Source organism: Balaenoptera ricei, chromosome 4, assembly GCF_028023285.1.
Source record: "Balaenoptera ricei isolate mBalRic1 chromosome 4, mBalRic1.hap2, whole genome shotgun sequence".
In the NCBI taxonomy this organism is placed as follows: domain Eukaryota; kingdom Metazoa; phylum Chordata; class Mammalia; order Artiodactyla; family Balaenopteridae; genus Balaenoptera; species Balaenoptera ricei.
Genome location: NC_082642.1, coordinates 6,055,186 through 6,082,945, shown reverse-complemented (window position 1 = coordinate 6,082,945; position 27,760 = coordinate 6,055,186). Strand labels below are relative to the sequence as shown.

Here is a 27,760-nt window from a genome sequence, read left to right as displayed (position 1 = left end):
CATATGGTCATTATATCACTTAATTCCCACTTTACATTCAACTTTTCCCGTTGTCACAGCACATCTTTTTTACAGATAGATTGCTCAAATGAGCATCTAAATAAAATTGTAAGATGTGCATCTAAACAACATCTATTTGGATTTTATGTATTTTAAGATTCTTTTAATCTATGAGAATTCCTGCTTCTTCCCCACCCCCCCACCCCATGTCTTTATTAGTTGAAAAAATCAGGTCATTGTCCTGGAGAACATCTGAGATTCTGAATTTAGCTAATTGCTTCCCTATAGTACCATTTAGCTTGTTCCTCTATCACCCTTATTTTCTGTAGACTAGAAATTAAAGCTAGAATTGAGTTTAATTTTAGTGTTACTTACTGTTATTTGGTGAGAATACTTCCCAGATGGTGCTGTGTACTTTCTATTGCATCCCATCAGGAGGGAATAATTTCATTTCTCTCCACTTTTAATGATGCTGAAATCTATCAGTAAGTTCAGGTGAGCCTGAGCCAATTCCTATAAAGTTCTCCATCAAAATTGGATCCAGTGGTTTCACTCCATTGTCGATCATTTCATAGCGCCATGATTTTGTTAGGGATTGCAAAACGGTGACTTTTAACTATATTATTCCTGCTGCATTTATTATCTGGAATTTTTCTGTAAAGAGCTTTTCCATAGTATCTAATTGGCAACTCCACGATACAGTTTATAGCAAAAAGATGGAGAAACTGCATGATTTTTTATTTACCAATTTTCAGAATCAGACATTAACTTCTAATATAAGATCTAAATATAGTTATAGTTATAGTAGAGTTATTCAAAGGATTCTAACAGATTTTTACAAAATTTCCCTTGAGGAAATTCTTTGGATTATTTCTCCTAATCTTTTCTTTTGATGAATGCATTTTGATAACATTACTTCCCATGGAAAGTTCCCTTTCCCTCCTTTTTTGTTTACCATAAATATACCTCTATATGATTGAATCTATTCACTCAGAAGATATGTATTGATCATCTTTTTCTCTGGTAAGCACCGTGCTAGGCTAGCTACTAAGGGTGTAGACACTAGCCCTGCTTTTTCACAGAATATATACTTCGGGTTTTTCTTCTACTCATAATATGATATGACTTTAAAAAATAAACATGTATATGAATCTGTTTCTGCTTGCTATCATATTTGGTGTCCTATTTATACATTTTAATGAACAATATTTTTAGCTGATTTTAGAGACCCTGGCCCTGGTGTCTAAAACAGGAACAATAAAGAGATTTCAAAGCTAAGTTGTGACCGCTGACCCAAAGAAAAATGAAGTATCTGCATACAGGGCACTGTATGTGACAAATGAGGAAGTTTTTATTTTTATTATTTGGAAAGGTAAGAAGAGGGAATAATGGGGACCTCCCCAAGACAAAAGTGAGTGGTAAGATCCTGTGCTATTTTAATATAAGCAAATATTTGAACTTAATTTGACTTCCATTTTCAGGAACCGAGGGTGACATTTTATGGCTGTCTTTATCTCCTATAATTAAAATGTGTTTTGTCAGGATTTTTTAAGGCATTTTTGGATTTTAGAAAACATACAACTTCTAAAGCTTTGTGAACATCTTCTTGTATGAATAGCCAGTGTAAATGGGACTAGTAAGACACTCCTTTCTCTAAGGGATTCTGTGACTGTGAGATAGTGAATATGATATAATGTTGAATTCACCAGAAAAATGTATTATGTAAACCTGAGGTTATAATTTACATTGTTTTGTTAGACATGTGATACTAATGTTGTAAAATTTTAGATTATATTATTTAAATGACCATTGTAATTCTAAAACTCTTCTCAGATCTACTCTTTTACTCATGTTCAGACAGCATGAGATAGCTGTTATGATTATTTGAAATTAGGGTAAAAGGCAGATTCCTGGCATATCATTAAAAGTATTTTTTGCAGTTGAAAATCAGAAAGATAGAGAAATTTTACATTCTGCTTATGAGTCTATGCTAATGTGTTTTATGACGTTATGGAGGAGTGTTGGGAGACGAGATTTTTAAAAGCAGTGATATTAGGTTTGCTTTCTAGCACCTACCTTATCAGGAAATTTGAAAGGAAACAAAAAACTAAGCCCTTTAATTGTGATATCTGGTAACTGAGGATTAAGCTGACTTTACTTTGAAGATCAAAATTGCTGTTTATATTATGTCAATTGAAAGAATAGTTGCATTTTTGACTTGAGGAAATAGCTTAATCTGAATAGCATGAAAGTTGACCAAAAAGTGTGCTCATCCATAAATATTGACTGTTTTAATCTGTAGAAAATGGAAGGCTAGCATCAAGGATATAGTAGTAAACTTCTAAAAGGAGTTGGTGAAAAGTAAATGTTATGCAACATGAAAAGAATACCAGGGGAAAAATTGACAGAGTAGAATAACAGGAAGATTAGTCATTTCTGGAAGGAAAAAAAAAAGTGGGGAGCCGGGGAAGAAATATTTTAAACAGGAAGGTGGAACTGGAAGTACCAGTGCTAACAAACAGGAGCTCATTAGAGGGCGAAACTGGGCTTTAAAAAAAGGGATAATACTGGTCGCATGTAATTACAACATATAGTCTTTATATTAACAACAAACAAAAACACAAGTGGGGAAGTTTTTCTGTTAGGGATTAAGAGAACCCTGTAGAAATAAAAGAATGATGTTTACTCCTTGGCTGAGCTGACTTGGCTTAGGTCAGACAGCACTGTCCAAGTGCATAAAGAAAATGGCTTTCTTTTAAAACAAACAAATGTTCTACTGTTTTCAAGTGCTGGGCAAAATAAAAGCATTCTGGACATCTTAAAATATGTAAGCTACTTGGTTTGAAATAATTTTCACTTATATACTTACTTATCTGAAGTAAACAGTAAAGTGAAGGAGTCACAATCTCCAAATACTTTAAGAATTATTTCTATAAATTCTCGAAAGTATAAATTTTAACTCTCTATATCAAATGAAATATATATAACAGTCCCTATAACAGAAAACAGGAAACCACAAGTGTGTGTGTGTATGTGTGTGTGTGTGTGTGTTGGTGAAATCCTATTAATCTCTAATTTCTATTAGGGGCATTCATGGAACAGCTTTTGCTGGACACATTTTTCAACCTCTCTGAGTGTTCTCACCTGTCAAAGGGGAATAATAATATACCTGCCTCAGAGTTGTGTAATAAGGATTAAATGAACTGGTAGACACCGACCCGAAAGTGGCATTTTGTTTTTCTAATTTTAATCCTGTATCCATATATTGAACACAGGCTTGTGTGACACATTTCAAACTAACCAACTAACACATGGGAAGATGTACAATTGCAGTAGCAGCTCTTACTGATGCCTTGATACTTAAAATGTCATATGATAGGTTACATACGTACCTATACTTGACAAATATGACACTATTACTTCCCTTGGCCATTGCTTAGTAACTACAGTAAACAATAAATTACATAAAAATTACTGAGAAAGTAGATATCTCTAAGGTTATATAAGCACGGCATCAGGACAAAATTTGCTTATTCTCCCATGTGGAAAAAATATGCTCTTATTATTAAAATGCAGAAAATGGCTTATGTATATTGAAATAAAGGTATCAAATTAATGTAATTTAGAGACCCAAGAGTACTGTTATTTTATGCAACTATATGGGACATATTCTGTATCATTGCATTCATAGAAATGCGTTATACAGTCAGGTAAACATTTCCTGTTGATTTTATGATAAATTGCAATATTTTCATGGCACATGTGCACATACTTCCTGAGGTAAATTCTAATTCCAGCACAAAATAACCAGTTTGCATGAACACCAAATACTGCTAAAAAGTTCTCTCTCTTTCTCCCTCTCTCCTCTCTACCTTTCTCTTCTCTCCTCCCTCTCTCCCCCTCTCCACCCTTACCCACACAAATGTAGACACTCTACACACACACACATACACACACACACACATACACACACACACACCCTCCCAGGCATAACTGCATAGGAAATGTTTATTTTCCAAACTCCAGAAAACAAACCTTATCTCAAACACTGAAAGTCCTTCCTTTTCCTGGTTTGGAAATACTAAGTCATACTTGTAGATTTTCTTTAGCCAGCATTTAGGTTTATTTAAAGCATAAAGTTGTGAGGACAAAATGACTCAGAAATTTGTAATGCACAATTAAAGCTTTTCACTTTTAGGTCACCAGTTCATATCTAGCCGACTTAGTGTTAGTTAAGGATTGGTTACAGTTGGTGCATTGTTTAGTTTCCAGAAGAAGCTGGGAAGCTCACTGCAACTCCTCCTGTTCTGATCCGTGAACGGGCTAGAGTTGATGCTTATTAACATATTTCTTTGCAGATAAAGCCAAGTTCAAGGAATTAAATAAAAGAGAGTAGACCCAGTAGGAGTTGATGAATAAGAAGCAGTTAATTTATTCATCTACAAATATAATGTCTATTGACTGATATCTTTCTAAAAGTAGTGTGTTAAAATGACCAGAATCATATTTCTATGTTTTTAATTACAGCGTCATTAACAGCAAGAAGTAAGAACTGTAACTTCAATAGATAAGTCAAACAGAATGAATATATACATATATTTGCTCATATAAAATTTGGACAACTTCATAAATGAGTCACGATCTTCCTAGTCTTGTCACTTAGTAGTGCCAAGGTCATAAAATCATTTGTTATGCTCTGCCTTATGTAAAAGCCTATGGAATTATATATATATTTTTTCTCACCCAGAAAATTCCAGAATGTGTTTTTGGAAAATTTTTGAATAGCTTTTGGGTTAATTCAGTGTCAACATTGGACACTGGGGTAAATTTAAATCTTGGTGTCAGCCAAAGAGTAAATCAAGCTTATGTGGGTACAGTATGTAATACCACTTCCCAAGGAATTCTACAGAGAAGGTAGTTGTCTAGAAATGGGGTAAAGAATTGTCATCTTCCTTCTGTGGAAACTTTTGATTGTAAAAATAATTGAGAGTAAATAGACTCCTCAAGCTATGCCACGTGGGTATGTAAATTTCTCTCTGCTAAATGTCGCCAAATGGCTGCATTTCTTACAGCTGGTGGCTAAATTCTGACAGAGGGTAGACACCTTTACCGTAACTGTATTTTCTCTCTGAACTTTTCATGGATTCTTACGGTAATTTATGGCAGGTTAAAGCCAAAAAAGCTAAAGCTAGCCAAAATTCATCCTGAGAGTTAGGCTTTGCTGCCAAATTAAAGAAATAGCTTGGTCTCAGTATTCTTCATTGGTTTTTCAGACTTACACTTGGGACCCTAGGTGCTTGATTTGAGTTGTCTGGCATTCCCCAGATGGCTCTGTGTCCTTAAGAGCTGATTCAAAGAAGGTCATTTCAGCTGCTGAATATTCAAGGAAGTGTCTTGGCCCAAGGTTGATTGCAGCCAGCATCTCAAGGGATGAACCTTGGATTTCTGAAGCTTCCTCTAAGCTCACAATTATTGTCTTGGACCTGCACGTAATTACATTTATTTGCCAATGATGGGAATAAAATATAGATATGGCCGTCAGCAATGGTAATTCCCCAAAACAGAATGACTGACACTGTGATGATAATAATATTACTGTCCTGTTAGTGCCTCTGAAGATATGATATTTTGGAATAAAATGTGAAAGCTGAATGTGTCCTTGCTTTTTAAAATCTGAGAATCACATAAAATCTTTGCTAATTCCTTACGTTAGTAAGCATCATGAAGGAAAATGGTAGAATCGTGTACTGTATAAGCTCATGTACTTTATACATATGTTTTTGAAAAGAGACGGGATAGCAGATCCTCCTTCCACCAGGGTTCTGGCCAGACCTGACATTTCTTATCCCCTTTCTTTAAGAATCTAACATGCAATCAGCTTTCAGGAGGCAGTAGAGGGTAGGCGTAGGCACAAAACCACAATTTCAGGAGCTGCATTCCCTGGGTCCAAAGTTTACATTTGCTGCTTAGTAGTCCTGTGACCTTCGGCGACTTCCTTAACATTCTTACCCCACTAAATAGGAGTGTATTTACCTCACTGGGTTGTTTTGAATCTTGAAGAAATTAATACATGCAAAGGACTTACGGAATTTCAGGGCACACAATAAGTACCGTATACATATTAGCTGTTTAGGTAAACTTGCAGTACAGAAATAAATGAAAACCAGAACTGATGCTGCAGTTTTAACAAAATGTTTCAGAGCTCCAGGTCTGGAACTGTACAACCTGGGTTCAAATCACTTTCGAGCCCTGTGACCTTAAACTTGTGACATAACTTGACTGAGCCTCAGTTTTCTCATTTGCAAAATGGGGCCGTAATAATACCTGATCTGCCGTTGCTGTGAAGATTGAACGGGATAACACATGTAAAGTACTGAGTGCCTGGCGCTACTTGAGTATGTGATATGTGTTAACTACTGTTCTGATTTTTATTTTGATGTTGAAGTGAACACGAAGTATTAATACACGAGCAACATGTTACACTCAGAATCTGTGTATGTAGGGTTTCAGTTTTGCTAATGAGAACTGTTATTTTCTACTGTGCAGAGAACACATGCCTTGGAGTTTACAATTATTTTCTAATCATTAGGAAAATAATAATCTGGTTTTCACTTATCCTTTGTTGGACTGTTTAGATTAAAAAAAAAAAATCTGTAGATGCTTTTTTTTAACCTATAGGATTTGAGCTCTGGATGAATCAGTTAAGTAAAGTAAATGCTTTGTTAGTGATGTTACCTTCTCTTTGTCCAGCCATATTCTAGCCACTCATTAAGTTGAACACCACTGGGAAGAAAAGCAACTCATCAATAACATCAAAAAGGGAGTGAAAGATAGAGGCAGAGAAGACGTTGCTTCTGTAAAATAAAGTTCGTGAGACCTGATATTTCGCCATCTGTTGGGAGTGTTGTAAAGATTATGAAAACATTAGCATTTGTAAAACGTGATTCTGTGCCAGGAAGGCAGATAGAATATTATGAAAGAAATGACCAAAATTGCATGATGGCATTTGTTTCATATGGTAACATCCGTTTTTTCATTAACAGGAAATTTTGGGGCAGTCTACCTGCTTCTTAGGAGTGGGAAAGGTGAATGAAAATTTCAAAAGGATTCATCAAGGCTTCCTTATGATAAAGTGAATCTCTAAGAATGTGTTTTCCATAGAATTAGAAACTTAGAATTTCGTAGTAACAGTATATTTATCACCTTGTTTGGGGAGCAGATTTAAAGCATGAGCACAGGAAAACACCTGTTTTGACACTCCGTGGGGAAGGTGCAAACATACGGGCAAACTCTGTCTAGGTGTAGAGTATACAAGAGTGCTTTGGCTAGCATCCTGCAAGGAGCTGGGTCTCAACGGTCTGCTACAGCTTCTGCCGCTGCTGCTGCTGCTAATACTGCTGGGAAGGAAAAGTGGCTGACCTGGCATATCCTTTACTCTTGGTGCTGCAGCAGTCACTCGGGAAATGTGGTTTAAGGGAACCTTCTGGATCCTTTTCATGGCACCATGGCAAGAAGAAGCCGTATCTTATCTATTGAAGATAAAGCATGGAGTTGGCTAATGGATGCTGGTGAGTGAATAAGGCAACTGGGGAGCCAGTTTACTAAGATACCTTTTGGGCAGGTTCGCCCTCTCAAGGACTGAGGTGGCGTCCGTGGGAAAATGGCATCTGATAATCTGAGTATCAGAACATTGTTTTAGAAAGGAATCGTCGTTTTAACACTGGTGACCTGGTCTGTGATCCTGTGTATGTTCCTTAAATAAACATGTTTATTTCCAGCTTTACGACTTGAAGATGCTAATCCTGAGGTTTGTTAGCTATCTCAGTATATGGAGGATAGTTTCCCATGTAATTTCTCAGGCACTATTTAATCTTCATTCTTGTTTTTCACTTGACCCACAGTGATTAAAAAAAACAAAAATGACTTTCTAGTATAGGAAAGCAATTATTTTCCCTTTCAATTCTAAATGAGCCCCTCCTTTTTTTCAGCACAATAGAGTATAGAATTTTAAATTAAGAGATTATTTAATACACATAATTCTTGCCAGGAATATTCTTTTCAATTCAAGATAATTATGTAAACAAATTAGTAAGATATTGTTTATATTAGTCAGATAGTTGCACAGGATGAATCTTTGACATTAGCAATAAAGAAACTTCATTGCTAATGTATTTATCTACCAACACAAGATATAATAGTTTCCTTGAGCAAGTTTCTTCATTGGTAAAATGAATAATTTGAATGAGCTCTCTCAATTTTTCTCACTCCAAAATATTCTCCTCTAAAATTTCCTTATCCCAAAGCAGCAGCCATTTGTGATAAGCCTACTATGAGATTTGAAATACATAGGTATCTCTTCCACCTTATAATTTATAACAGAGATGAATATGTGCCAATTTATAGTTCACCTGTGTCTTTCATTAAAAGATTGGAAGATGCAGAAATATCAAGTTTTCCATACAGGTATAGACCAAGTTTTTCTAGAATAATTAATCTATGATTAATAGGTATTCTATGAAAAATGTTGACAATCAAGTTTAGGAATTTTCAGGAGCATAATAAAGGTTCTGACAAGCCATGTAGGAAGACCCCTGTTTAACTTTAATTTTTAAGAACTCTATTTGACCATAACCCCCCCCCCCCCCCCACCGCCCCCATGCTTTTGAGAAGTGCCTTTTCACATGTGGCACCACTATTCAGCCAGTAAATATGTACTGAGCCCCTACTATGTTGCCAGGTTAACTAGGTGCAGGGATACAGTTGTAGTCAAAAATTTCTCCCTTTGTGATGCTTAACAACAGAGAAACACTGATTTAGATTATCTCATTACTTTAGGAAGATACTTTAGTAGCAATGTAATGTTTATTTTTAAAAAGCTAGTACCGATTTTTCTATTTTCACTGACAATCCTGACATACCATTCTGTCTGAAGAGCTTTATAATTGAAAGGACTCTACCATTTCAACTGGCAACATTAATTCAGTCTCTTATCTTCTCTTCCACATTTTTTTGTTTGTATGTTTTAGTTTCTGTTGTTTAGATTGTTGAAACTGATTTTCATGAGTGGGCTTGAGAACGGAGGTCAGAAAACAAACTGTAATTGATTTTTTAATGTTTAAAGTCAGAGTTATTACACTAAAAAAAAAGCTCAGCTTCCGTTTAGTTTCTACCATAGGGACTCCATCTTTCGTTATGCAAACCTATCATATTGACATGATTGTGTTTTAAAAAATTAAGTTTTAGTTCAAGCCAACATCTACACTTAGGCACCGTTTACACAGTAAAAGTATTTTTAAAGGGAAATTCAGATTCCTCATCCTCTTATAAAATCTCAGTTCTCTCAAATTTAAAATACTAGCTGCCTGGGCAGTACTTACTATTTTGTAGTTTAAGGATTATTTCATTTTATAAAAATATCTGACCCTTAGCGACTTCCTGGACATAAGTAAGTTTGCCCAAGCAAGAGCTGCTTTTATTGTACAGGTTATTAGCATAATATATACAACATAACATAACCACATGTATATGAGGTGAGGGATGGAAGTCAACCTTTCCCAACACTTGTTATTTGAGTTATTTGACACCAAGTAGATTATTATTACTATTCTAGTTAACCTGAACCTTATACGTTAAGTAAATACCTGAAATCAAGAATTACACACACAGAATGGCCATTAGGCAGTAAAGTTTCTTTTCATTTAACTCTAAAACAATATAAAATACTATGCATGGTTAATTTGCTTCTAGTCTTGAAAAAGTGACAGTTCCTAAATGAGCCTGATCATTTTAATTTTGATTCATATTAGGGATTATTAAAGTTCTGTCAGAGTTTATATTTAGTCCCTGGCTTGATTTTACCCAGCTCATTAAAGCAAAATTGTCTTAGGGTCTGTCTCTTGTAGCTGTTTAATACTTAATATTCAGTTGGCTCCTCAAGATAAGTTCCTGAGGGTTTGTGAGAAGCTGAAGAGCTGCGAATAGTGGTTAACAAGCTATAAGCATCTCCATGGAAAATAGAACCTTGTGAAGCCCAGATTTAGGAGAATCTTAGTGAGTAGTTATCTGACAATGCATTAAGACCTAATAAGTTAATCTCATTTTTCTTTCTTCCTCCTTTTTTTTTTCTCTTTCCTTCTTTCCATCTCGCCCTCTACTCATCTCTGAACACTCTTGGCCCATTTACTTTTCTTCTTCATATTCTTCTTCTCTTATCTCATGAATTCCCTCAGTCTCCCTCATCTGATCGTAATAGAAAGTGATGTATTTGATAAAACATGTGTTGTATTTAAAAAGCAGTTTTAATTATTTCTCCATTTAAAAATCAACTGAGTTTAACCTTCTCTCTGTCTTTTCATTTTCTCCTCCCATAATGGACACCTTTGCCTTTTAACCTCTGTTGCCATGTGGATTAGCGCTCTGTGACTTTTTTTTTTTTTTTAATTATTATTTATTTATTATTTTTATTTTTGGCTGTGTTGGGTCTTAGTTTCTGTGCAAGGGCTTTCTCCAGTTGCGGCAAGTGGGGGCCACTCTTCATCGCGGCGCGCGGGCCTCTCACTATCGCGGCCTCTCTTGTTGCGGAGCAGAGGCTCCAGACGCTCAGGCTCAGTAGTTGTGGCTCACGGGCCCAGTTGCTCCGCGGCATGTGGGATCTTCCCAGACCAGGGCTCGAACCCATGTCCCCTGCATTGGCAGGCAGATTCTCAACCACTGCGCCACCAGGGAAGCCCTGTGACTTTTTATATTTGTAAATTCCCTTATCTTAATGTAAATATTATAGTGATGGGATTTAGGAATTTTATGCCACTTATTAGATTTTTAACCTCACATCTAGTAGGCATACTATAATATGTCTTCCTTACTTTTCTTTCTAGAACTAGAGCTCCATATCCCCCCCTCAACGGTGTTTTCGGCTGTCTGTGGGACGCTAGAATGGCCTATCTCCATGTATTTTGTTGCATTTTGCCATTGCTTCTTGTGTCCTGTCGGGGAATTTTGATGATTCTTTTCAAGTGCTACTTGAGCTCTCTGCTAGTTGTTCCCGTTCCCTTGTTCTCTTAGGGTCTCGTGCTGTGTGGTCATGTCTCCACTTCCTTGGCTCTGTCCATTGACGGACCCTTGGGTTCCCTGATGGCTGCCTCTAAACCCTCGTGAGGGCGGGGATATTCCTCCCCCTGCTGCTACGATTGAGCGCCCTGTGCGTGCTCGGTACCACGTTGCCCTCTACACTTGCTTTCAGTTGTTAAGGCTTCCCAAGCTTTGGCTGTGGCTCAGTGATCCTGCTGTCAAAACCCTGAAGCTTTCCTAGCCTCGACACTCAGTGGTAGCAGCAGGTGTTGGGATTTCTCCAAGCCCCTAAGACCCTGGGAGCAACAGAATGGCCGTTTGACTTAGACCTCAGGAGTTTTCAAAGCACCAAGAAACCTCTCCAGAAGATATGTAAAGGTAAGATACTGATTTCTCTAGGAAGCTGTTTTAGAAGCTAAAAAACCTACAGCCATTAATTTAACGTAGACTCCATAGCTAGAGTATCCTTGGGCAACTCTGTATCTGATGATAGAGCCAAAACAAAACACTTCTTTTAGGAATTTGGTGTGATAATCGCATTTCTCTTTGATTTTATTTAGATTAAACTTGGCATTGAATAGATTTTTAAAAATAACTTTTCCATTCTTTGAAGTGGAATTCATGAAGCACCTTTTGGCTTTGTGTATCTTGTCAGAAGAATCTTGCTGAGAATTGAAACAGTTAAAAATAAATTAGAAATTATTTATTTTTCCAAATGCCTGTATTTTGTTTACCTCTCCATTCATGTTTAAAACCAGAAACAAACATGAAATGATTATATCCTCAAATTCTTCAAACTCAAACTCCTATGTCCATAGTTAATTCAGAAGGAACGGGAAAGGCAGCTCAGGATCGTGGTAGTGCTAGAATACGTAACTGTCCGTTGTCAGAAATGCTGCTTGGCTTTCTAAATATAGCAGTCTCTTTTCTTTTCGGATTTAAGTTCAGGTTTTGTTGTTGTTTTTTTTAAAGGGGATTATTTCCCTGCCTCTGTTTCTTAGGGGAAAAATTTTATTCCATTTGCATGTAAAAACCAGGATGAAAGATACACATGGGGTGTTGGTGTGTGTGTGTGAGGGGAGGGAGGGAGCACAGCCCCATCTCGGAATGAACGACCCAAATCATCTCTTCAGCATGAATAGCTTTTGTGGCAACTGTTATTTATTTATAAACTTTATTCTTTACTCTGCCTCCATTCATAGACATTATTCTGGGAAGTGTTATTAACACACCTCTTCTAATATGAGATCTTTGGCGGCCTTACTATCAATTCATGTCTTCTTTTTTCTCCCTTTGTTTTCTTTTCAATAAGGACTTAATCTCTTAATTGATTCCCTATGGTTGGAATCAGGCTATTATTAGCTTACTGTCACGTTGAAACACTTTCATCTCAATAACCAAAAATGTAACAGGTTTTAAAAATGAAAAAAGAAGAATGTTGACTAATAGCTGTACAAAATGAAAACAAAGATTTATCTTTGATAGTGCTTATTTTAGCATGTTTATTTTTAAAACTATATGATGTTCAACAAAGTATTTTATTTACACTTGCAAATATCCAAGTTTTATTCCCTCTAGACCTCGAAGCATAAGTAAATGGAATGTTTTGCTGTCTTTCTAGTGCATCAAATTGAGTAATTGATTTCATATCTAAAAATAGAAAAGGGAAATTTTAATACTTTGATTCTTAACATTTATAATGAGTTTACTGTTTTAAAAAATGTATGGCACAGTCTCAAGGTAGGAGTTTGCATTATTCTCAAGTTGGCTTGTAGAGTGCTTTTTCCCTGTTTTATTTATCTAGAATTCTTTTTTTTTTTTTTTTTTTTTTTAGAATTCTTATATTCTTCTGGGACAAGAAATGAAATAGAACATATATATATATTTAACATATATATAAAATTTTATATATATATAATTTTACAATGATTTAATTAAGTGTTAAGACAGAATGAGAGATTGAACTTATTATGGCCATTTATAAAATTACCTTACAATTTTAAAATTACTTTAAAAATATTTTTAGTGGAACACAATTAATTAGTGACATTCATTGTATTTAATGTTCTATGGCGAAAGTAATATAAGCAGGACACAATATAGTAATATTGATAGTTTAGTGATGACTGTTTTAAGGCATATAGAAAATGTACATGATATCATGAAGTAGTGGTACCGTAAAGATCTTAGCAGCTAGCTGAATAGAATAAATAATAGTAATAAGTAAATAAATTGAATAAATAATAGAGTGACTTTTTTAGCGATAAGGAAACAGAGGACCAGTAATTCACAGTTTCTCAAGCCCAGAGCCAAGACCAGAATCCAAGTCACTGAATTCTAACCCAGTGCATTTGCCTCTATGTGATTCTGTTTCTTAAAGTTGCAATACATTTGAGGGGCCAATTTGCCAATGTCAGCAGAGCAATGAATGGATTCTAGGAATTGAAGAGATTTTCTTCAGTATTAAGAGTTTCTGAGCATGGCTGATAAACATGGGCTCACTTCCACAATGTAGCATGATTGAGGCCTTTAGAATTTCTTTTTTATTTCTTGTCTTGTTTAGTGTGGCTTTCATTATATTAGGATTTTGAAAAGTACATTGGAAGGATCATTAAAATATTTTTGTTTGATGAGAGTATAGAACTTTTGGCATGTCATTTATTTCAGTCTATGATCGTGTAAATTTGGCAGTTTTCTGAAAATTAAAATACTTAGAGTTGAAAAGATTGTTCAAGTATAGGCAGTATATTTTCTGCTTCTAAGCAAAAATTTTAATTGGCTTTCATTGTTTCCAAAATTAAAAAATTCCTCAACTTGTATTTTTGAAGATATCTGTTTATTTGTGGTATCATAAAAGTGGAAAGAATGCACATTCTCTGTAATACAATAATTATATTTGTGTGAAATTATTTGATATATTTATTAATTGAATGCATTCTGGTTGTCTGACTTGGAATTATTACTTCAAAATAGAAATTCTCCTTGACTTTACCGTATAGCTATCATCACTTAATAAGACCATGCTTAGGTTCCTTTAATGTGGTTCTTGGGGAGGTATAATTGTAATCCAGTCCCTTTGCTTGATGCCCAAGATGCTCACTATCCAAGATGGACCTAGGAGAAAAATGTGTACAGAACTAAGAATATAAACTCTGAATTCTCTTTTTAGAAAGTTCAATTTGAAAAATACTTAAGTATTGGAGTAGTTTTGGAACAGGAGTTTGTAAAACTTAACTTTAGATAAAAATACGAAGTACTTATTCACTGAAAGTCTTAGAAGTCTTGGGCTAGTTCGCAAAATAAGGTCTGTTTAATCCCCCTCATAACGATCCCTAAGTATTTCTACCGTCACTCAGCTCATAAGACTCATACCTCTCAGTTCCCACTGGTTCCTATTTCCCATCTATTCCTTGTCCCTTCTTGGAGAGTATGAGAGTCGTTCAGGCTGGTGGGCTATGAGCAGAACATTTATAATCGACATTGAGAAATGTCAAATGTGAGCCTTTTATAATATATTTCCTTTGTTGTAACAAATAAATCAAAGTTCACAGCCTCATTAGACGTACCCATGTACAAAAGAAAGAAAAGAACAGAGCTGCACTTGGTTTGAGCAACTAAAAGAAGGGACAGATCTAGGGAGTGATCCCCGATACTAACATTTTTGATACTTTAGGGGAGTTTTACACTGTTCATTATTCATTTTGTTGTGTGGAAATTAAAGTTTATCGCATCAGAATTATTCAAGATTAAGCTATCTCTTTCGTTAATTGCAATTTATTGATTACCTACTACCTCCAGTGCCATTACAATAATTATCTCATTTATTCTTCACAAAAATACCTGGAGGTATGTAGTGTTATTATTTTACCTTTACAAATTAGGAAACTGAGGCTGAGAGAAGTTGAATAACCTGCCGAAGATATCATAACTGAATCCAAGGATTCAAACACAGGTTGTATGGCTCCAGTGTCCACACTCAGAGGTCCTATTATTTGTCAATTCTGGCAGTGAGTGCTAGTTCCTAAATTCAGTACTGCCTCTTTTCATGACCTAGTGCCATCAAGGTGCTCTCTTCTAAACCCCCTTCCAACTCAGTCTGGTCTACGTTCATCACTGGCTAGTTGACCTTGAAAATGTTACTTACTATCCTCTTTCAGTCATAGTCACACTTGCTCTGAAATATGAGTAAGATCTCCTTGTCTTTTTATGAAGACTTAATTTAATTTAATGAGACAGAGTATGCCAAGCACTTAGCCAAGTGGCTAGCATATAGAAAATAGCCAATAAATTGTTGATGGTATTATGTAACTTTCTCAAGTTCATACAACTAGAATTCAGACCTAAGTCTGTCTGACTGGAAAACTAAACAAAACAAGAACATATACACACATACACACTTTCCACAAAGCAACAGCAATAACAACAGTAACCACAAAGCAAAAACTCATGCTTTCTCTGAACTCCGACACTCTCTCTCATCCCTAGCCATACCTTTTATGATGAATAAATCAAGATGTCATGTACGCTGCTGGGAAAAGTAGCATAGTTTAGTGGTTCAGGGGGAACTCTAGAAGTAAGGCTTCCAAAAATTAGAATTCTAGCTCCATTGCTTGCAAACTGTTTGATGTTAGGCAAGTTACATAACCCCTCTACAGTTCTTTACCTATATGTAAAGCTAATAATTATACCATTATTCCATTATTTCGGGTTATTATGGACAGTAAATGATTAAAAAGCTCCTCCAATAAATGACTTTTAATAATAATTGACTGAGGTGTACATATTTCTTTTAAAATATAGTATGTTCACAGAATGAGATGCATGGCTTATGAAAATCAGAGATGGACAGGATCTTGGTGATTAAATGATCTTCCATTCTCCAAGAATTGATATGATTTCCCTGTCAAAGCTATTTTACCTCAGTAGCAGGCCAGTAGAGAAAGGTGGGGAAAAGTTATCAAAGATCAGAATTGACCCAAATATGGGGTGGTTTTGCCATCAGGAAGGTGGGTGAACTTCTCTCAGTTGGGCAGTGTCAGTGACAGGCATCATGGTCACCAGATGGTGGGAATGGTCCTGGTTGAGTAGATGGTAGGTAGTATTATCATTCTTGTATTCTTTCTCTTTTGAAACAGAACCCAAAGCAGCAGGTGGGGTTAAGTTCTGGAGAGAGAGGGTTAACTTGGACCGAGCTGAGTATCAGAGGTTAGCCTTGAACACTAGTCAGAACAGGGACTTCTTGAATTCTTGCTGCTTACGTGTCTAGCCTCCTTTACTAGATTCTCAACTCCTTGAGGTTGGGGATGTTTATTGTATTTACTTGCAATGCCTTGCACAGGGTCTCGGAAATAGTGGACACTCAATGCATGTTTGACAATTAAATAAAAGACTAGAAGTTTTGGAAATGGGACAGAAGAAGAACTCATTTCAGGATATCATGGTCGCCAAAGGGATTGGAAAGCAAGGCTACAGTACAGGAAGCCTAGGCTGTCCTGGGGCTCCCTCAGGGACAGAGAGAAGGGTTAAAGCAGATCCTAGAGGTGGGCCAGGGAGCTGAATGTATATAATCTTTGTAATGACAGGTTTAGTGACCTAGCAGAATTGAAATTGTTAATGTAGCCTGATTAATGAATGTGGGAATAAAATATTCCAAACTGTTTATAAAACTTTTCAAGCAAGGACATATTTAAAGAATAAAAGCTATTGGTATCTATTTACATTCATTTTTCATACAGTTAAAAATGATATTTCTGGCATTAAAAACTCAATTTTGGTGCCAGAGACTTGAAGAAAAATACATCTGATGTAAATATATCATTAATGTATATATCCTTACATAAAGAAGTTATCAAAATACGGTTTTAAATATGTAATATTGTAAAATTGTAATTCGTAATGTACGAGTAAAATGAAGAGCCTATGCAGATGATGTGAGAAGTCAGAGTGTAATTATAAAAGCTGAAATATTTGTGGGGGATGGTTGGTAAAACTTTGGGGTTTTATTATAAATTTAACTCCTCTTTTGATATGTGTTCTCCAAAGTAATAAGATGAAAGCATTTTTCAATCAAAGTTTGCATTAAAAACATAAAACATATTGAAAAGAAAATTAACTCTGCTTAGCGTTAAACCTAACAATTTATGTTGATACTTAAGTTGCCATAAAGGTGTTTTTAGGTAAACCAAACAGGTACGCCCATTATTCGGCATGGTATACGTAGGCTAGACACATTTGCTTCTTGCATTCACACCCAGGATGTTGTGTGCTGGCACCTGAAGGATGGCTGTTTAGAAAACTTCAACTGAGAGTTAAAATCAGATCAAATGTTTCCATGAACATTTGTGTCTCTTTAATTTGAAAAAGACCATATGCTGCAGTAGTGCTTCTATAATATTAAGATAGTGTGGAACTTTCCAGGGTATCCCAAGAACAAACTTTTAAATCAAGAGCGAAGTTATTTCACATTTAAAAAATTTTGCTTTGGAAAACACACACTGATGTGAAGGTAAACAAAAAATTGAGTCCGAAAATGGAAAAATCATCACTAACACAAGTACGTTATTTTGTGGAAAGTAGGGTCCTTCCCTGCTTTTATTTTCAAATGTGTCTGTAAACTCACCCTCTCTTCCTAGTTTCTCTCTGAATACATAGAGACATATACAGAGATGTATACATAGAGATGACAATACACACACACACACACACACACACACACACACACACACACACTTTAGCTTGTACCATAAAAGATTTACACCAGAACACAAATTGCAAGATGTTATCTCTGTAATTATCTTCAGTCATTTGCTTTGCTTTCATGGCTGTGCATCACTGAATTATATCTGGGTGTAGCGTACTATCTATATGAGGAAACACCCTGGCAGTGCTTTTTTTTTTTTTTTTTTCTGTTTTTCATTTCCTGATGCCTGCTTTTAGTTTATTTTGTCAATTCATCTTGTGAGTTTTAATTAGGTAGTAAGTTTGAAATATTATTGAAACCGTATGTAGTAAATAAAAGTTAAACTCATCATAAAATCCTTTACACATGAAATAACTTAGATACCTGAGTATCAGTTTTCTCCTCCCAACCTTTGCCCCGGATGTGTTCTTGGCAGTTTAATCTGTTCTGTTTTACCCTTTTCATAACATAAGAGGCAGTGAGTGGTACAAATAAAATTAGTGGTATCTCTTCCTGAGGAGTTTGCTGTTGGAAATAGAAGTGTCAACGCTAAGAGAGAAAATGTAAATAAAGTGAATGGTGCTTGGTAATCGTCACCAATTGTCACTCTTGATTTCCTATCTGGCAGTTGGCCTTTGATGTATGAATTTGTTTTAAGACTTTTGTAATTAAAAAGAAAAAAAAAAGAAATTTGCTGTATGGAACAAGCCACACAAATATTTAAAAAACACTTTTTATTAAGATGGACAGCTGTATAGTTAAACCACTATGTATGTATATATATGTATATGTATAATTTATTAGACATAATTTGCAGACACTCTCACACCATTTCTAAGTAGAATTGCAATTATGCTGGTATAGCTTGGGGGTTAGGAGCATTGGCTCTGGAGCCAGATAACATATAACTTGGGCTCAAACCCCAGCTCCACTACTTACTGTGTGTTTCCTTGGATAAGTTGTTGGACCTCTCTGAGCGTCAGGTACCCCATCTTTATAATGGAGATAATAATGGCACTATAGGATTGTTTTGAGGATTAAATAAATTAATAAATTTAAACCATTTAGAGCAGTGCCTGGCCTACACCAGATATTCAATAAGCTGTTGTTATTATTTTGCTATACTGTTTTGTGACTAGTTTCTAACAGAAGTGGTTATCTGGCCTCCTGTTTTATGATGCAGGGCTGATGGGAACTGACAATGTGAGAAAAAGGTAAAACTGAGAGTCAGCGAGAGTGTTTTCTAGCCAAGAGGTCAACTGCCAGAGGAAAAATTCATGTGGTAGTACGGGGTCCAAAACTTAGAAAAACTTATGGATGATTGATGGGAGGGAGCTACACTTAAAAATAATCTGAAGTTATGTCATTGGGAGGTGGGGCTTGGCAATAGTGCCCTTTTGGAAGACTTAGAGAGTAATCCTCAAATGTGTCCACATCAGTTCTGCATTTCAATGTCTTATAGTGAGAAATTTTTACCAATATCCATTTAAACCAGTTTCCTTATTTAAAAAAATTCATACTTTTCATATAAATAGGTTAGGTTTATTATTTTTTTTAAACTTTCATTGTTTCCCTTCCTTTCTTCTTGATTTTCTCCATATTGTCCCATCATTTTCCTGAGAAGAGTTTATTTTACAGGGATTGATGCAAGGTATTATTTTATGGACTAAACCTGATGGCCCTCGGAAGGACGCTGTACTGCAGGATAACCACATTTTCCTGGGATAGTTCCCATTTCAGTTTTTCTATTAGACTTTGCATTACTGTTCTGAAGTAAGGAAAATACAGGCCTGCAGTTCTGTTTTCCAAGTTTGCCTAGGCTGATTAAAGCCACCATTATCATCTACAACAGAAAGTGAAGGTTGCCCAAGAGGAAAGTACAGAGCACCTCCAATTAAAAACATTAAAATAACAAAGGCTTTCGAAGCTGTTTTCATGATTCCCGACCCTGTGTTCGAAACTTCTCATGACCCACCTATCACAAAGGTTGTGGTGACACTGTCCGAGGCCCTACACCAAATCTCTAAACAAAATCACTTTAATTTTAGAAAATAAGTAATCTATATTGTATTTTCAAAGTCTAGGGTTGAGGGATTGAGCTTGTACTTTCTTTTATGTATTTATGGTTTTGGAACCATGTTGACAAATTTGCAAACATGTAATGAACGTTCATACAACAAAGGATACCTAAATGTGCTATATTAAGGTTGCTACATGGAAATAGACCTCTTTAAAAAGGACGTCTCAACTCAGAGGAAAGTTTAATTTTAGGTTCATTTGTGACCAAAATTATTTTAAAATATCTTTACAAGGGTTGAAAAGTAACATATTGAAAAATAAAGTTAATTATTTAAAAAATACTAATTCAGTTGACACTTTATTTTTAATAACAGAACCTCAAATTGAGTTAAAATTGTCCTTTAGTTATTTTCGTTATGAATTTCCATTCCAGAGCTATTTTAAAATTAGATTTCATGTTTAAGTCTTCCAATAGACCATTTTCTACCTGTAACTCAAATATACCAGTCCTTATGGAAATCAGGTCAGTTTCTACTTCATGTTTGTAAGTTTTTGGTGTTTTTTTTCTTTCTTCCTTTTTGTTAAAGTATAGTTGATTTACAATATTGTGTTAGTTTCAGGTTATAGCAAAGTGATTCAGTTATACGTGTATATATCTATGTTCTTTTAAAAATTCTTTTCCATTATTGGTCAGTATAAGATATTGCCTATAGTTCCCTGTGCTACACAGTAAATCCTTGTTGATTATCTATTTTATATATGGTCGTGTGCGTCTGTTAATCCCATACTCTCCGTTTATCCTCTCCCCCTTCCCCTTTGGTAACCATAAGTTTGTTTTGTTTTTGGCATTTTCTATGGAAGTCAGGAGCTTTACACCAAAGAAGACTACAAATCATGTAAGACTGGGACGAAGCACCGGTTATTTAGTTTCTTGTGACAGGTCCCCATTTAATCACCATTTTACCTTGTGTGTATCATGTGTCCTTGGAAGCATAGCCACCATGTTTCCTCCCTGGACCACATGAAATCTGATAGGGATGATGCATTGCACAGCACCTTTTGTAAACTCGACTTCATCTTGTTTGGGAAATAATTCATTTATCTGAAAAGTAATATAAATGCAAGTTCAAAAGTATACTGTGAGTAGTAAGTATTTTCCTGAATTCTGACCACTAATGATGCACTTGTATATTGCTCTCGTGAACACTAAAACTGAAAATATAATTATTGTTTTTATAATATAATTGGTAGTACAAATTTTAATCTATTTTGAAGAATTGTGAGGTGGGAGGAAAAAGAGTCCAAACTCTTCTTTTCCTTAAAGCTAAGTCATACATTGAAAAAGTGTCAAGGTCATATTTAAAATTTCTTCTACAGTTTTGAGACTTGTTTCTGTTGCCCAAAATAATTTTACAAAAGAGAAGGTGAATATAATGGTGAGAAAGTTAAGGTATAGAAAACAAGCATCTGCCCTCAAGGAGAAAATGAATCTTTAACAAACACTAGAGAATATAAAATTTGCTATATCATCAAAATATATTATATCCTCAAAGAGCTGGATAAGCCAACGTGTATTTATTGAGTAAATCAGTGTGTTAGTGACAATCAAAGAGTGAGTGAGTGGATGAATGAATGGATAAACTTAGTGGTAACACATTCTTCTTCCTGTTTTTTTATTTTTAGAAAACAATACTTATTTTAAAGTACTATAAAGAATTCATTGAAAGAAATTGGGTGAAATTCCTCATTTTCTCTTGTGGTAACAGCCAGTCATTACAGTACTATGAGAACTTTTAGGTTATAAGATATTGTTTATGCAGGTTGAATTACCCTACCTGCATTTATAGGGCTTTTGGGAATCAGTAGAGGAGAAAACACAAATAAGCAAAAGGGCAGTTCGTACTGTTCTAAAAATAGACGTTCATCCATGTAATTACTTCCTAAACAAGATAAATAGAAATGGATTAAGAAAATTACAGTGGTTTAGAAGAATTTAGTGTTTTTTCTATCCCTATTTTTATTTAGTTTTGACAGTAATTGTGTTAAAGGAACACCATGCACTATGTATTTTTAAACATTTAGTCAGCAGCAGTAACACCCAAAAGTATAAAGGATTAAAAAAAAAAAAAAAAGCAGTGAGCTTGATACTATCATGGCAGGTTTTTAACTGTTTGAGAAAAAGGTAGGGGAAACATTAAATATCAGTATGAAGTTAAGGCTTTTTGCAATTCTTGGGACATTATGGACAGCATAATAAGCCTTCCTACAGCATGGGAACAGAAAGAGTGGTTGCAGAAATAAACTGAGGTGGGAATTTGAAGAGAAAGGAAGAGCCTCGGCTGATAGAGAAGCGAGCCCACATCAGCATAAGTACTGGCTACCATGCCTCTCCTGGGGCTCATTCCCCAGGAATGTATCCCTTGTGCTACGGAGAGTACTTATGTAAACACACTCTGTAGACGTTTGGAAATACTGGAATAACAGTTCTTCAGGGGTTACTATGTAATTATTTCTAGCTGTTGCATTTATTTATCTTAGTACCAATTTATAGAGCTAGTATTTGACTTGTGTTACCTACAGTGTCTTGTTTCATCATTTGAAAAATTACATAAAGAAAACATTACATTTAAGAAAAATGCAAACATCAGTGGCTTTAGTCATTGAATAAAACAGCTGGAAACTTATTTCTTATTATTTTGTAAATGAATAGTTGAATGTAACATTATATTCATGGCATGTTGAAAAATGAAAAAAAGAAGAAGAGAAAGAATAGAAACTTGGACTTCTGAATGAACAACTTATCAAAACACTAGCTTTTGATTTTATCTGAGCCTTAGTGGAGAACGTTTTTACTGTTTCTGCAAAGCCTAGAGGAAATCACTGAACTAGAAAAGCTGAATATCATTTCTGACTAATCTCTTAGTCATCCTAATAATGGGACATTATTTATTAGTTCATATTTTTCATAGTAGTCCATCTTGAACAATAAAAATCACAAGAGCCCACTCAAAGATATTTCAGGAAAATGGATGTGATGCTTTGAAAAAATATTGTACTTAAAAGGAGACACAGTAAATGTTTTGCATTATGCTACTGTTCATCACTTATTTCTCAATGTGTATCTAGGAAAGTTAGCTGAAAATGACCTTGACGTTTATAGTTTGGATGATTAGGGATGAGGCATTGCCATTAGCCAAGTTAAGAAATATAGGTGTTGGAATTGATGTGTTCTCTTTCTTTTTAGGGAGAATAAGCAGGGAGCAGATAACCGATTTGGTTGGGGATGGTTGAATTTACAGAAAAAGCATCTGAAAATCATTCATATAGAACTGATGGTGCTGTGTTACACGAGAGTGCTGTGTTGAATTCAGAGAGAGAATGTACTGTAGGAAGAAGTGATTTAAAGACAATCTTAGTGCATCTCTCTGTAATCAGCAGTCAGAAGAGAGAAAAATCAAAGAAAGTGACAGAGAACAAGCAGATTAATAAACTGTGGGAAAAGGAGGGAGAATGGTGCATTATCAAGAAAGGCAAAAGAGAAAAGAAGGAAGTAGTTAATGGTGCCAGATGCTAGAGAGAGGACAAGAAATGAGAAAAGGACACTGATTCTGGCAGTTAAACGGGCACCAGTAACCTTTGAGAAGGCAGTTTGAGTAGAGTTGGGAGGGAGGAGGTGGAATCCTCATTGCAAACCAGATTCCAAGAAGATGAGTCACTAGTAAGCTGGAAGATATGTTTGAGAACTCAACAAGTTTAGACAACTCTATAAAGAAATTTGATAATAAAATGAAGAGAAGCGAGTGTCAGCTGGAGAGTTCAGAGAAGAGAAGATTGTTGTAGAAGAGTGGAGGGTCCAATGGAAGCATGTTTTTCCCACTAAAGGAAGATACAGGAGTCATTGGAGGGGAAAAGATGAATACTCATTAAAATAAAGATAATGGGGAGTGCTATATATCAGAGAAGCTGAGAAAGGGTCAAAAAAGTGGGTAGGGAGGTTGACCTTAGAAAGGAAGATGTACCAAGCACTTCAGAGTTCAGAGAGATTCAAGGAGGAGGTGCTCAGCCAGGGAGACTCTCCTAGCATTACCTCTGTACCTTCAGTTGCATCTTGTTTGTTGTCTGGATGTTTCACTGCCTTGTTCACATGATTATATAATGTGTTTTAAATCCTTTAGTTTAACTCTTCTTGCCTTATAGTCCCACCTTGACTGTAAATTTTGTGAGGGCAGAAAAGTGTATATTGTTTAATAACCGCATATAAATTTCTTAATAAGCTCCCTTTTCATGTGGTCCCTAATGTATTTCAGTAATCCCCAAAGCCAGTGCTATCAGGGGAATGGTTTTGCAGCCTGGACTGTGCATCATAATACAAGGCTAATTAGCTACCTATGTGAACCTCAAAAGCTGTTTCTAAAACAGATCCTCAGTTTCAAATGAATGGGACAGGTTATTAATATGATACTTTTTTCCCCCTCCTGGTTAGAAAGTTACAACATAATAAGACATAACTTAGAGCTCAGAAATAGATACTTTCAAAGCCAGATAAAAATTTTAACCATATTCATTATAGAAAGTGGAAACATTTGACTGAAAAAGAAAATAATTTTGAAAAGATCAAAATATGCAAAGTAAAAAGTTGCTAAATGTTGTGGTTTATACCACTGTTTTATCAACCAAAGAAAATTAGGTTATGTCTTTAACATTGGTCTGATCCACACTCTAGGCACAAATCCCTTGATTGGAGTAGTTGAATTATGTTTTCTGATTCTTTCTTAGCAAAAGTAATTGTAAGCAAAAGTTAAAAATGAAAAGTTGTCTTTGCCTCCCATTTAGATAACATATAGAAAACATGTTTCTATTTGTTTATACTAAGTATGTTACTCTTTGTTTTATGGTTGCTACCAATCCACATTCTTTACTTTTTACATAAATATCAATGATCCATTTTTTTAAAGTAGAGCTTTATAGACACAGAAAGATTATGAACTGGCTACTATTTTCATGATTTTAGACTCAATATTAGACTGAAAGTGAAATATTATATCCATTTACATTTCTAAATTGTATAAAGCTATAAAGTTTATAATGTAAGCCACTTGATTTTATTCCTCTCGAAAATATTTGGTTTTATTACTCTTCAAAATAAGTAGAGGAGGAAAAATTGAAGAGACAGTATATCTAAACGAGTAAAATGTGGCCAATGACAACTTGTGTATACCCATTTTTGTGTGTTTTTATTATCATTACCCCAAATCATTTAAAACACTGATTGATCATGACTATTGTGCACTTGCAGAAACACCTTATTTTCTCCTGAAAGGACCCAGGAAAGCATGAGAGAAGGTCCTTTAACTACATTGGAATTTTAAATTGAAGCACAGTTTTGCCTTGGCCCACCTCTCTAGGGCCACGTCAGACGTGGCCCTTCAGTCTAGACGCTCCTCTCCAGCCTCCCTGGATTTTTTTTTTTTTTTTAACACACATCCAACTGTCTCACATTTGTGCCTTCTCATCCGTCTGTTTTCTCATAAAAACCTTCCCACCCTTGTTTTCTTAACTAATGACTACTTGTCCTTCTAGACTCAATCCCAGCGAAAGTTCCTCTGGGGAGCCTCCCTTGGTCTTTCCATTCCCCAGGCTGTGGGTAATGTCCCCGTAGTACCCTATACTGGTTCCTCTCGTAATGTTTACTGATTTGTATCCTCTGGGATGCAGCAGGGACTGTGGCCCTTAGCTTTGTATCTACAGTGGCCAGTACCACTGTGTAAATGCTCATTTTGTGTTGCCTGAATGCATGCACAAATAGCTGTTTTGTTTTGGACCTTAAGCTATGTTTTATCCTTATTTGTTGCAGCGGGAAGGGTGCATGGATATAAGCTTTTTGGATTATGCAGTAGGTTATAAAATAAACTAGTTTAAGTCTAGTTTGTAATGAATAGTTTACAGAAATATAGAAATAACACTTGCAGTAAACCCTGCCCCTTTTAAAATTAATGCATAGAGAGATTTAAACTGTGTCTGATAGACTTTTAATCTTAAATTTGAGGATGTGAAGATAGGCTGTGATTATCAACAGCAGCAGCAAACAACAACAGCAAACCACCCCAATTTCAGTGGCTTATCTCAACAAAGAGTTATTTCTCGCTCTTGTAAAGTCAGTGGTGCAGCCCTTCGTCCAGTGACTCAGGAATCTAAGTTTGCTCCATTTTCCTCCGTGTGACTTCTAAAGTAGCTGAAGCTATGACAGGGAGAGATGGCGGAAGAACCTTGGCTTATGATCATCTCTTCTCAGCAGTTAAACCACTGTTTATGCTCAGGGCCCCTGGGCTAGAGTTAGTTATATGGCACAACTTAATTGCAACAGAGGCTGGGAAAGCTAGCCTTTTGGGATACTTAGAGACAACAGTGCATAGAAGTTGACCAAGCTGCTCTGTGTTTTGCTTTGTCTTTTATGTTCCTATTTTTGGGGTTGGGCATGATGGAACAGATAGATGAGTAAGAGGTAGACACCCTTGGGTGAATTCAAGTGTCAAACACTTAATTCCACAGCTCTTTACTGAGTACCTGTTACATCTCATGTGTATTCATTTCTGAAGACGAGTCTATCTCAATAGATCCTCATTTTTTTGGCTCGTGGTCCATTTTGAGAATCTGATAAAAGTTATGATACAGTGCACATCAGCACTTAACCCTAAAATCAGGCAGGCACATTCAGGGGTTCATGAAATCTCTGCAGCCCACCCATCTTCGTCCTCTCAGTGTTGAGTGTGCCCGGACGGCACTCATTGATGAGTGAAGTATTGGAGAAGGTGAGAAATCAGCACAAACATAAATATTTCCTGCCTTAGGTGAATACTAGGAACCTTTTAAAATTAAAACTTTAGTCCCTCAGGTTGAATGAAGGAGCTGATTTGGTTGCTACCTAGATATAGATTCATTCAAGGAGAGAGATGCGACAATAGACAAAATTGTTGATAAGAGCATGCTTGAGAGTCAGGCAGCTGATGGGCAATGCAAATTCCTTTTATTCATGGTGTCTCTTGCCAGTTTGTCCTATATGAGGCTTTATTGAAAAATGGGGGACTTCCCTGGTGGCGCAGTGGTTAGAAATCTGCCTGCCGATGCAGGGGACATGGGTTTGAGCCCTGGTCCAGGAAGATCCCACATGCCGCAGAGCAACTGAGCCTGTGCGCCACAACTACTGAGCCCGTGAGCCACAACTACTGAAGCCCATGCGCTCTAGCGCCCGTGCTCCGTAACAAAGAGAAGCCACCGCAATGAGAAACCCGCGCACCGCAGCAGAGTAGCCCCTGCTCGCCACAACTAGAGAAAGCCCGTGCGAAGCAACGAAGACCCAACACAGCCCAAAATAAATAAATAAATAAATAAATAAAAATTTAAAAAGAAAAAAGAAAAATGGATTAAAATTGTCAGTATTTTTATGGTTGCATTACAGAGAAGTCAGTGTTTTTCTACTAAAGTGTATACTTGAGTTTGAGGACAATACAGATTAATGAAAAGACTAAAAGGATTTCCATAGCTTAATTCTCTATTCACGGTCCCTTCGTTCTTTAAAGTTATAAAGCAAATCTCTTAATTTGGAGTTTTATATTCTCAATTGCTTCACTGTAATTTCACCTTTTTTTACCATATGGAAAGTAAATGCCTCAAAGTCCTTCATTTATAGAGTGAAGCAGGACATGTGTATACTGTGTAAGTTAGTATCAAGTTGACACATAATTTACTCATGGTTTTAGAATTATTTCTTTTCAGAAAGAAATACTTGTTGTTCATGCCCATTTTTCAGATGCAGACATTGAGAATCAGAGTGTTTAAATGGTCCTCTCCAAGTCTTTGCTTCTATAGAAATTTTTTACCTGTCATTTTAGCATTTTTCTGAGTAGATTTTAATTATTTCATCAAAAGTCTGCTCTCCCTCACCAGACTTGGAACATACTGAAAAGCATAAATTCTATATTATTTATTATTATTCCT

At 35.8% G+C, this 27,760-nt stretch overlaps 1 protein-coding gene across 14 annotated transcripts in view; it reads left to right on the top strand.

Moving 5' to 3' along the window:
* The window catches only part of MBNL1 (muscleblind like splicing regulator 1), a 176,251-nt gene that overhangs the window by 56,901 nt on the left and 91,590 nt on the right, over positions 1–27,760 (top strand). The window contains exon 2 of one of the 14 annotated variants that reach the window (XM_059920098.1): positions 7,450–7,568. The exons of 12 other annotated variants lie outside the window; for them this stretch is intronic. In XM_059920098.1, the coding sequence (XP_059776081.1) occupies positions 7,563–7,568 (6 nt within the window). In that variant the 5' untranslated portion in view covers positions 7,450–7,562. Of the gene's footprint in view, positions 1–7,449; positions 7,569–11,284; positions 11,446–27,760 lie in introns of those variants that run through there. One more of the 14 variants, XM_059920102.1, reaches the window with a different exon arrangement.